The sequence below is a fragment of the Bactrocera dorsalis genome, chromosome 4 (assembly GCF_023373825.1).
Source record: "Bactrocera dorsalis isolate Fly_Bdor chromosome 4, ASM2337382v1, whole genome shotgun sequence".
Taxonomy (NCBI): Eukaryota; Metazoa; Arthropoda; class Insecta; order Diptera; family Tephritidae; genus Bactrocera; species Bactrocera dorsalis.
The window spans coordinates 23,355,098-23,368,038 of NC_064306.1; the positions used below are offsets into that span (position 1 = coordinate 23,355,098).

At 35.1% G+C, this 12,941-nt stretch overlaps 1 protein-coding gene across 21 annotated transcripts in view; it reads left to right on the top strand.

Moving 5' to 3' along the window:
• The window catches only part of LOC105233065 (voltage-dependent calcium channel type A subunit alpha-1), a 183,804-nt gene that overhangs the window by 36,568 nt on the left and 134,295 nt on the right, over positions 1–12,941 (top strand). For 19 of the 21 annotated variants that reach the window (XM_049454287.1, XM_049454295.1, XM_049454286.1 and 16 more), the window contains one exon: positions 3,812–4,060. In XM_049454287.1, coding sequence (XP_049310244.1) covers positions 3,813–4,060 — 248 coding nt within the window. In that variant the 5' untranslated portion in view covers position 3,812. Of the gene's footprint in view, positions 1–3,811; positions 4,061–7,089; positions 7,920–12,941 lie in introns of those variants that run through there. The other 2 variants (XM_049454301.1, XM_049454302.1) reach the window with 1 other exon arrangement.

Sequence of the window (12,941 nt, forward strand, 5' to 3'; positions counted from 1 at the left end):
CATTACTTTAAAGGAATAATGAGTCATTGAGTAGTGGTATTAAATACAGTACTCTAATTAAGATAATTTTTTTTTTTCGTTTCGAAGCGTAACTATCTTTCTTATTAACTTGCAATGCTCATAGGTCTTGGGCTCAGTAAGTATTTTTACCAAAATTTGCTTAATTTACGAATTAACTAACACAAATCGGTATAAGGCGATATTAATTTGTTACTAGGACATATCGATATATTACCGCTTAGCTTTATTGAGATACATATTTAGCCAATTGAGATTTTAACCAAGTAAATAGGACACATTTAATATATAAAATATATATTAAAATTATATATCTATTGACCGATAAATACAGCTAACTAAAAGGTCAGAAATCCTTAAATTAAGCATTAGGAATAGATTTTATTAATTTTTAGCACCAAGGAAATACTCCCAGTTAATCACTTTAAGGTATCTCACATCTTAACGTATATTTGTATATTTTTTTGTAAATGGAAAATCAACGTTGCCATCAACCTTTTTAGAGAAGAGGTGCAAAGCTTTATTCTTAATTGGAGGTTTATTTATCTATTTTAACACTAATCCTACCAACAATGCTTATATACTGGTAATTAAAAAATTTGTCGATTTTATTATTCAATGCAGATAAATGTTGATTTATAGCTAAATGCCATTCGGCATCCTCACATTGTTTACAAATTATTTTAGTCTGGAATGTGGAAGCAAACATATTTTTCGCTCTTCGAACAAATTTTTGTTGTTTTTTGATTTTTCTGCAGACAAATCAGAATTTGAGGACAGTGTTGGCAAAAGCTTTTTTTTCTTGAGATTTTATACAAGCATCACCAAGTTCTGAAGCTAAATGGAACAAAAATTTTTGTCTCGAAATGTTTTCACCATCTGTTTCTTTGTACAAATTCCAGGCATTTTTTCCAATCTGGTCCAAAATATTTAAAAACACCTAAAATAGCCAACTTTTCGACTTCACGCTGTATTTGTTTGACATCTGGTCTGCCACATCTACACTAAATTTTGTACTATTATAAATTCTAATAGTTTCCGGTATACGTTTGTTGCTTTTTTCTATTTCTGTTGAGTTATGTTTATACACGTAACTTAGGACAAGCACTTTTTCCGGCGTACTTTTAAACACTGCAGTTGATTTATAGAAATTGCTTGAAAATCTATCCATTTTATCTTTTCTTTCTTTGGTTAACTTTGGCAACTCTCTCTTATTTCCAAGAATCGTTCCAACAATTTTAGAGTTTTTTGAAAGTAGTTTCTTGGCTAATGAAACACTCGTGAAAAAATTATCCGTTGTTATGTTCCTGTGTAAGGATCCATCAGATTTGGGACAACGAACTCCCCAAGAGCAATTGAAAAATCTCTCCTTTCTAATAGGGAAACCCATTTATTATGTACTTACTATTGACGTCACACGCCAGCCAGAACATTATTTCGGTTTATTTGGCATACATATATTGGGTAAATCTACACCTAGTCTTCGACGCAAACAACTGCTCATCTCAACAGCATTATATGTATGCACCAGGTTTATAACAATTTTCTGTAAATCGATCCCATCTTGTAGATAACTTGCAAATTTATTGGCTTGTACTGACTTCTTTCTCTCTTCTTTTCAAATCGTATAAACTTCATAATTTCGTTAAAGTCAAATTTTTTTCTCATATGCGCCACGAGCAAATAGCAAAGCAATGAATGCATTTACTTTTGTTTTATTTAGCTCCCACTTAGTCCATAACACCCTAAATTCTTCTTCTTCTGTACATTTACGCTTACGCTTAACAATGATAAGGTTAAATGCCGTATACATTTGTCCTTTCACTATATGTCGTTTAGCATATCCTGTTGGCCCTGGCATATCCCTAAATATTATATATTGTGCACTAGTAACCTGCCAGGGTTGAGACTTTCGTTTATTTATTCCCAGACTGTTCCAACAGCAGCTGTTTCGATGTGTTGATCCTCTAAATCTATCCCACTTTCGGTTGTCAATAAAACTCTCTTTATTTTCAGTCCTGGACACTTATTTATAACATGCTCTTCTTAAATATCGCTTTCTGATTCCAACTGACTCTGTATAATATTTTTTCCCACCCTTTTCTCTTGGAAAATAGGAAAAATAACTAAATAATGAAGAAAATATTATATGCATATTCTAAGAATTGTCATACAATTTGCTAATTGTGTTATAACGTTTAAATATGTGAAAGTTTTACAAAAGTTTGAAAACGGTCAGTTTGACCGGTACTGGTAAGTTAAGTCTTAAAGTGAAAGATTTTGATTGAAATTAGAATAGGTAACTAACAAGTTAATTGTAGTTTGATTTTCCCGATGAATATTTGCTAAGGAATGCTAGTGCACCAAAAAGTGGGCGGTGCAACGTACCTACAAGGAGCTTTCCAAAGTAAACAGGACTTAAAAAAAAAAAACAGAACAAATGGTTTCTTCGGCAAAATCAATTTATTTTATTCAAAATAGTCTACTTCTGCTTCAATACAGCTTTTTCACGGCCCAAAAGTATGTTGAACGAGTGTTTTAGCTCGTTGGCCTGTATGGCCGCCAGTATGCCGGTGCAAGCTTTTTGAATGGTCTCTACGTCTGCATAGCGACTTCCTTTCATGGCCCAATACATTTTTCCGTAAAGGAAGAAGTCGCACGGTGCCATATCAGGTGAATATGGGGAGTGGTTAATGGTTAAAATGTGATTTTTGGTCAAATAATCGTCCTTCGAATGTTGGATTTTGAGCAATTTTTGGTCGTCAGTCAATTTGTGCGGAACAAACCGTGATGTTCAATTCCATTTCCACGAATTTCAATGATGATTTCGGATTGTTGATGAATTCACGTATAGTTTCGATGGAATTTCCGCTGATCTGAACCATTTCCACATTGTGTTATGAAATGCTAAATGCAGGGAAAATTTGTATATGCTACATCCCATTAAAAGGAACTAAACCATTATCACTTCATTTGTGACCCAACACAGTACAGTAGAAACTCGATTAACCGGACTAATTGTTGTCGATAGGCATTCGGATAATCGAAAATCCGGATAATCGAATGTATGAAGAAAAACAAATAGATATTCATATCCTGCAACGAAAATCAATGTTTATTAAGAAATGAACACTTACTTATGTATGTATGTATGTACATATTTTCTTAGATTACACTACATACGTAATACTAAACTGCAGCATTAATCATGAAATACAATAAAATATTTAGGTACGTATGTACGAATAATTTGTCTACAATATGTATTTGGTAATTTGCATTTGGTAATCATGAAATAAGTAGGTAGGTAATAAGTTTAATTTGGTTTAAAATGGTAATTGTCATTTAACGTAAGCAACTTTTTCTCTTCATTGCTGATATATCACGAATTCGTTTCAGTTGTAGTAGACTCACAGTATTACTCTAGGGGTATTCACTCGCTCTTGCAAACCCCTTGCATGGTGCAAGAATTGCATATATTTCCTCTCGGTGCACCGGCTCAACGCGCGGGGCAGCGGCAGCGACCCCACACTGCGCGAGCGGAATATGCAAGTTCCGACACGTTCATGATTCCATAATTTCTACGTAGGTACATATAAATTGGTCGCGATTGGTAGTCCGGATAATCGCGAATCCGTATAACTGAGGGCCGGATAAACGAGTTTCTACTGTACTTTAAATATTTTCGAATGACGTCATTTTCTGTGCTTGACAATGGTTTTGATTTGCTGCAATTTTTCTAAATTGTAATACCATCCCTTGCCGCGTTATAACAAAATTTTTTTCTTTTCAGAATGTTGGGAGGTGTTGCCGGACGTCACATGTCGAATCGACGAAGAGGTTCATCGCCAATGGTGCGTATAAGTGGCGGCATGTTGACATCAAGCTTAGAAGACAGTGGGGGCGGAGGACCCGGTAGTATCGGCATGTATAATACGCAATATGTGCCAAAAATACCACCGAGGCGCAGACGCGCCGTTACAACTAGTGACCACAAAAGCTGTGCTCTTATTCAAACGAGACTGAAATTAGGAGATATAATGTAAGTTGTTAATTTTATTATAATTTAATGAACATTTTACTTCCTTCTTTAATTTCGACGAACATAATGAGATTGAACTCTACCGAGCTGAATTATCTAATTCGCTGTCTTGCAGAAGGTGTGTATGATAATACTTTTCAAATGTCTTCAAGAAATATAGTAGGGCTATAAATATTAATTAAATATTTTTTAATTACCAATTATCGCAGTGTTAAACTTTCAAGCAGCAGAGTACTAGAGTTTATCGCAGCTAACTTATTTAATACGCAAGCTGTCTATATCGTGATATATGATTTTTAAACATCATTATATAGTACATTATAATGGCTATCGAGTCCACCGCACCAACTGTACTGCATTTCAAAAAAATGTTGGAATAAAATAATTTCTATATCACTTTTAGATACAGGTCATACTCCATAATGATAACTGTCAAAATATTATATTTTTGCCAAAACTTATGTATGGTACATACTCTTACTCAGTTTACCTCAATTTACACTCCTTGTATTTCGGTTAACTTGAGTTACAAGTTGTTTAAAGAGATCTGTTACCAAAACTGAGAAGAAAATATCCATATATGCATATTAAATTCTATATGTTAACTTCAAGTTAGTTTATAAAAAAGAATGGATTGGAGAATTATGGTTTTCAAGACTTACTATGGAGAAATAACTTCATACCATTTTAAACTGGTTGTCTTTTCGTTACTGCCTGTATTGGGCGACACTATAGCTACATATCTCCTAAATCCCTTTTCCGATCTTTGGCTTCAGAAATGTTTACTTTTTCGTAAAAAGAAGGGAAATCTGTACATTTGCTCGAATGTTAAGCATCCCATTTCCAATTGCAATGTAAATACGCACGCTTAAAATATTGCGGCGTCAATTTAAACAAAAAGGTTGGGGCAAGCTACTGATTTTCAGTACCGACCGATATGTTATCTTTTTTATATTTTGCCTAAACTAATTTCTTAATAGGTTAAATTGTCATAACTAACAGACTGCTAAGGGACGTTAACCAAGCATGGAACGAACATTGAAGTTCATACTCAGAAGCTTCTCAACCGATTTGTAATCACTCGAGATCACTTGCACTAAAACTTTCCTTTTGAAAATGGTCCAAGCAAATGTATTTTTCACTATTTTCTGTAAGATGTGCGATAATGCACCATCAAATATATAAAGCGCCATAACTAAGCACCATATTAAGATATAAAACTGTAATTTGGTACAGGGATTGCAGTAACAAGGGACATCTTTGGGAAAAGAGGGTAAAAAAGTGGGCGTGACTCCGCCATCTAATAAGTTTAATGCACATATCTCCTAAACCAATAAAGTTACAATAATTCGCCCCCTTTTAGGTAAAATCACCTCTCTAGGGATCCGACCAATCGATTTCGACTAAATTTAGTATTTGGCACTTACATTCTTATGTCACACTGCCCGGAATAGGACAACAATCACACATACTCGTATTTACATATGGCACAATTTTAAATTCTGCTTGATTCTTTCACTTCCCAGTACAGAAATCAAGAAGAAATTAATTTAAAAGGATAAAACTTTGCACAAATAAATGCCTTTAGTGTATGCCACCCTATGACCAAAAATTGTTGAAATCCAACAAAAATTGTTCAAGCACCTAGGTACCAAGTGTTTGGCCCTCAGTATCTATGGTTGGCTTTTGATCGAAAATATCGGTCATTGTGTGAGATATAAAGGGTGATTTTTTAAGAGCTTGATAACTTTTTTAAAAAAAAAAACGCATAAAATTTGCAAAATCTCATCGGTTCTTTATTTGAAACGTTAGATTGGTTCATGACATTTACTTTTTGAAGATAATTTCATTTAAATGTTGACCGCGGCTGCGTCTTAGGTGGTCCATTCGGAAAGTCCAATTTTGGGCAACTTTTTCGAGCATTTCGGCCGGAATAGCCCGAATTTCTTCGGAAATGTTGTCTTCCAAAGCTGGAATAGTTGCTGGCTTATTTCTGTAGACTTTAGACTTGACGTAGCCCCACAAAAAATAGTCTAAAGGCGTTAAATCGCATGATCTTGGTGGCCAACTTACGGGTCCATTTCTTGAGATGAATTGTTGTCCGAAGTTTTCCCTCAAAATGGCCATAGAATCGCGAGCTGTGTGGCATGTAGCGCCATCTTGTTGAAACCACATGTCAACCAAGTTCAGTTCTTCCATTTTTGGCAACAAAAAGTTTGTTAGCATCGAACGATAGCGATCGCCATTCACTGTAACGTTGCGTCCAACAGCATCTTTGAAAAAATACGGTCCAATGATTCCACCAGCGTACAAACCACACCAAACAGTGCATTTTTCGGGATGCATGGGCAGTTCTTGAACGGCTTCTGGTTGCTCTTCACCCCAAATGCGGCAATTTTGCTTATTTACGTAGACATTCAACCAGAAATGAGCCTCATCGCTGAACAAAACACGCGCGCGAAACACATTTCGAACCGAACACTGATTTTGGTAATAAAATTCAATGATTTGCAAGCGTTGCTCGTTAGTAAGTCTATTCATGATGAAATGTCAAAGCATACTGAGCATCTTTCTCTTTGACACCATGTCTGAAATCCCACGTGATCTGTCAAATACTAATGCATGAAAATCCTAACCTCAAAAAAATCACCCGTTATATTGGGTTGTCAAAAAAGTCTTGCGGTATTTTCGCTAGTTGGCGCTGAAAGCGCGTGGTTCTAGTTTTATTTAAAAATATTAAATTTTTATTCATCTTGCATTTTTTGATGGACTTGTCATTCTATTGCATACACTAAGTTTAAAATAAACCGTTCTACGAGATGTGTAACAGCGCCATCTAGTTCATATAATTAAGAAAGGAAACAATCCTAACTTAAAGAGCGCCATCTTCTGTATAAAAATGTCATCAGCCTTTGCTGATTTATGATGACAACAAAAGTTGAATGGAAGCAAGTCAATAGGAAAGTGCTGCGATTTCCAGTAGAAAAGAGTGATAAACAGTTATTCGTGAGTTGTAAAGGAGACCAGGTATAGCAAGTCGAGCAAATTATTTAGAAAATGTGAAATTATATGTATGGGAGGTTTAAAGAAGTGCTATTAAATCATAGATGTGTCTGGACGATGTGACGCCATTGAAATAAAGTGCAAGTTTCCGTAATTTGATTGCCTATTAATGTTTTGAAGGCGGAAAACTATTTGTTTAAAGTATCAATTAGCCGCAGTGACGTGAATCTTCCATCCCACATTCCGTTGCATGTTCTCCCCCACAGCGTAACGTCATTCGAATTCCCACACATACACACACAAGCATGCATACATGCAGTCGAGGAGAAACGTCAAAACTGACATAAGCGCCACTTAGCGTTGGCAATGCCACCAATGAACCCTGCGCACAGAGGGTTGGCAGGCGCACTTCCTTGCTTCCTTGCGAGTTGTAACGGTACTGCCGTATGGGCGACAGGGATGACTCGTTATCAACGGCACAATGCAAAACAAAGACGCACAGTGCTGCATTCAAAGTGGATACGTATACTTTGTGTACATTTTGGCCAGTTGGTTGTCCGCTAGGCTTCTGCACCGTGTGGCATATGCTCGTTTCGTTCTATTTGGGGCCTTCCAGGTCGCTCACGCGCGCATAGCACACAAACATGCCAACAGACATTCACTGGCCTGGCTGACGCACACATGCAAACGCCAGCCAAGATACACGCACACAGCGACACATGCATAACGGTAATAGCAGCAATGTAGCTGCTTGTAATACATTGTGACCAAGTTGAAGTGTAAGGTTCGTTGAATTTTCCCCCGAATGGTTAGACAAAATCGTTGATAGCTCCAGGAAAATTCTCAGAAAAATTGGGTAAAACTAGGATAAAAGTGAAAATTGTATGCAGCTGCAGGAGCAGCAAGTGCAGCTTCAACTTTGTGTGATAAATTCAAGTTATGAAAATGCATTTAAATGTGAAAAATCTTCAAATGAATTTCGTGTGTGATTGGGAAAAATTTTTTCTGTGCTATATACGGAAAATTCAATATACACGTAGAGAGTGTTAGTGGGACAGCGGGTGGTGTACGGGTGCATGCATGTTAGGTTGGGGCTGTGTGTTACCGGAGTGAAAAGTGGCAGCCACAGCACGAGCAGTATCAAAATTAGTAGAAGTAGTATAGGCAGCAGCCAAGTGTGTGTACGCAAGAGGGTGTATGAGACGCTTCCGACGGCGGAGGAGTATTCTTATACCTACATGAAAAATATTGAAAATGTGGAGCAAGTATGAAAATTTTATTTCCATTTATGCTCATTATGAAAAGAGTGCAAAAACCGTAAACAAGTTCGAAAGTGTGTTAAATAAAGTGAAGCAGTGTGTGAATAACTGTATAATTCCAATTAAAAAAGATTTTTTTTTTTCAAATTTTCGACACGAAATACAACGGTGGTGCTGATGGTGCTAATGTGTTGGTGTTTATATGAGTGAATATCGCGTTTTGTGGCAGGTGCTACTCAATACATTTAATGAAGCTACGAAAGTTAAACGAAAATCGGAAATCGCCACAAAAATTTAAACCCATGCACTTCAGCATTATCGAATATTTGTTTTATAAAAAAATCGAAAACATGAAAGTGGAAAGTGGAAAGTGGTAAATGAAAAGTAATTCTGAGAAAAGCTCAAAGTGTCTTCGAGTATATAGTATAAAAAGTTCGTATGTTCATACTAACGCTTTTGGCAATACTAAGTATTAGTACCCTACTGCGACTAAAATTAGATCACGCTTTAACCAAAAAAGACAATTAATTATGCAGAAACTTACGCGATGACCTGCATCTCGTCCCACTTGTCAACACACTTTTCATCCAAGACACCATTCCGGCATTTTCGGCATCACCTCCCTGCGTTGCTCTGAAACAACCAAAGGAGCTAAGTAACGTAACGAACAGGCAGCGACCCAGTCACAACGTCGCCGTTGCTGCCGTTCACACAATGTCAGTATCGTCATCGACGGCGCCGCTGCCACAGCTCCTTTGTGCCCGTTGTCGCTGCCTTAGCTAGCGCATTCGTTTTCTTGTTGACCATCGTTGGCAGCGAGCAGCGATTCGGCCAAATCCCATCAACTACTAAACCAGTGTTTAGTATACCCTGCTCGTGTGTCTCTGTGCGCGCGTGTGTACGTAGGCGCGTGTTTGCGTTTACTGGAAATATTATTGTTTTTAACCTAAGATAGTTGAAGTCAGGTTGAATTTTTTTTTTGCAATATGCTGCAGTTATATCATTTTCTGTTCCCGATTAATACACTATTGGAGCTGCTCTTTCCTGCTCTAAAATATCGTCGTCACCATTTTCAACCAATACATTGACACGTGCCTTGCTTTCGCCCGCTCACCATGTGTTGAATTTGGCCCATTTCCAGCTACCCTTACTGTTAACCATACAAATATAAAACAATAAAATACAAAAACAAAGCGTTGCTTAAAAAATCTAGCATGTTTCGTCAAATAATCGAATCCCTTTTTCCTTTTTGTGCACTCTATTCTTAAAATTTTGCTGATTTTTCTGTTTATTTGCGTTCACTTGTTTTCATTCTGGATTTGTTAGAAATGATGTTGTTGCCGACAACATATGAACATTGAGGAAAATGTGCAGACATAACAGAAGATATGTAAATAAAGTTCAACCTAATTTTGAATAGAAACTTAAACGAAATGATCTTCTAGCTTAACGTTTACATTATATGGCAGTCATTAAGATATATTCAGCTTGTGCCGGTACTCTGTATAAATTATACCTGAGCTAAATCTTAGACACTGCACTTTTTGAAATTCACAGTAAAATTATTTTTGCGAATTTGACAGCAAAGTGTCAATAAAGAGTTCCAACTCACATTTCTTCTACAGGAAAATAGAAATAAAATCGTCCCTTAGACTATGAAACAACTTTTGTAAAGTACAATTGACCGCTATTTTTTTGGCGCTGCACCTAGCAAATCTTTAATGAACTCTTTTGTATAGGAATATTTTTACATTACGACCTATAATTTTCGAATTTCGACCATAATATTTCGAAGTCCATTTAATTTTGGTTTTCGCTATTTTGTGGTTTATTCATATTTCAATATCATTTTCGTAACTTTATATAAAATTTCGGGAGACAAATATCACAATTCGAAATTATTGCATTCAAATTGAGAATTTATTATTATTTCCTTTTCTTCTTAGCTTTTCCTTACAACTCCTCGGTAATTTTGTATGAAAGCTTTATGCTATAGTGACTCGACCTAACAATTTCTTCTAAAATTGCACCGTTGCGTTTTGCCCATGCCAAATTTTATAAAGATCTCTCGCTAAATGAAAAAGTTTTCCATAAAAAAACTTGATTCTGATAGTTCAGTTTGTAAGTAGCAATATGTTATAGACTTTCGATTTGGTTCATTCGGATATTGCATTAATTAGGCAATAATCCTTGCCTCTTTATTCCGGTCTTTCAGTTTGTATGGTAGCTATATCCCATACCATACCATAAATGAGCAGCTTCTGTTTGAGAAATCAACATGCAAAAATATACAGATCTCAAAAACTGACTAGAGACTAAACAGACAAACGGACATGGCTTAATCGGTGATCTTTCATACATATGTACATATACTTCATTTGGGGTTCCGACGTTCAATTCTGGGTGTTTCTAGCTTCGTGGCCAATTTAATAAGCTATATAAATATTTTGTACTAGGTATTCGATAGAAAGACTTGTTTTACAAGTAATTTACTGTATGTATACCAATTTAATTGGTTGCAATGACAAACACTCTTCAAATACATATTACCAAGTTCTTAAAGCAGTCTTTACACCAATTTTCTCTTCGTTGACCGAAAAACTGTTCCAAGCTTTAGGCATTTATTGTCTAGAAAAATTTGTGTAAATTTGAGGCGTGTTGTGCTTAAGGGGGTATTCTATTCTAGAGGCTCGAATTTCGAACTTTTTTCAACAATTAATAAGAAAAAAGCACTAGATATTTTTATTATCCGTTTTTTTATCATTTGTTTATTAAACTTAGATAAAAATAAATTTCTAAAAAAAGTTTTTTTTTCATCGAGTTATGCGTCCTTGAAGAAAAGGGGAAAAAAGAGGCCGTGTCCTCATCGCCATGATTTCTACCCTTGTCGTCATCTGAAAAATAAAACTATGACAGATTCTTAAATGTTTTCATAAAATGGCGGCTACTCAAAAAAAAGGTCGATTTTTTCACTAACTTTTCAATTTTGTCGATTTTTTTTTAAATATTATTAATTTCCAATTTTTATTTTTTGTTGCTTCTAGTGATAGAGATATATTTAAAGAATATTCACGCTAAATTTCAAATAAATGGACTGATTAGAACTTCAGATATTGTGGTTACCGCATCAAAAACAGGAGTTTTCAGAAAAACGCGCTTAAAGTTTTACGTTATACGATATTCGCTCAACCGGTCTAGTTGCCACGTCACTAAAATGGCTATAACTTTGAAAATAATTTGAGTTTTGAAAAATCCTTTTAGGAAGATATTTTTGAATATCAAAACTATCGAATTATGAAAAAAAAATTTCGATTTTTTTGAAATTTCTATACTAGAATACCCCCTTAATATATTTTTCCCGAAAATATAAAAAGTCTACTTAGCTGATGGCTCTTCTCATTGCTTCGGAAACAAAAAGTAATAATCAAACGTCCGGCTGACATTTTGAATCATGTTTTTATCGCCGATGTTTTTCCCCTAAAAATAGTTTAAAATTACTAATACTCTTTAAAGAACCATTAATTAAGTTTACTCTTGTTTCAAATAAAAGTCTAACTGAAAAATTTGAGCTTCCCTTCGAATTAATGATGGTATTATTAGTAGTGAAGGAAAAAAACTGGGCGGTGTCTTGATACCTTTAGTACCATCAAAAAAGGAAGCTTTTTCCACTTTTAATATGGGAGAATAAAAACAATTTCTATCCGATTTTTTTGCATATACATATATTAGGAGGTATTATTGAACCACCAAACAAAAATTATTTTATGTCAAAAAAAAGGCGGAAATATTAATGATTCCGTTGATTGACATTTTTGCGGCCGTAAACTTCCTGGCTAGGCTTCTGAAATAAAAAAAGAAATAAAAAAGTAAACAAGTGCATAGTAGAGGGGTTTTGAGAATTTCGAAAAATTGGGAATGTAGGCCTGAATTTTGTAAAAAGTGCCATTTTTACCTATGTTTTTCAACATCAAAATACTTAAGAGACTATACTAGTGTGACGCATGAAAAATTAGGCGATTTTCGTGAATTTTTTTAAGATTATATTTCGAAACTTCTTTGAGCGTAATAAGGTATATTTTCAGTTAAAACTGTTGGCAAGATTCCGACCGAATGAGTAGCGGAAACAAAAAAATTTGAAAGGTTTATTAAACTTAAAGATATTTTCATACAATGAACTACGATCTTTGAAAAATATCAAAAATTAACAAAATGGCGTAATTTTGAAAAAAAATGTTTTTTTTAGCAAAAAAAAGGTCGTTTTTTTAATGCGAAATTGACAATTTTCATTCAATTAAAATGATCGTTTTCCATTGTATAGTAAATGTGTTCAAAAATACTCAGTTTTAATTTGAAGTCGATCGGTCAATTTCTGGTTGAGTTATGTTGCCAGCAATTTTGAAAAATGTCGTTTCGAGAAAAACGCGTTTGGTATACATATACATATGTTTGCACCTCCGAGCGGTCGCTCTTTAGAACGCTGCCATCCGAAAACTATTCAAGAAACGACCTTCACGATTTCCCGGGATATTTACGGAAATATATTTTATCGAAAAGCAAATAAAATTTTTTTTTTTGAAAGTGTCTCACTAGTATAGCCCCTTAAGCAACAAAATGCCATT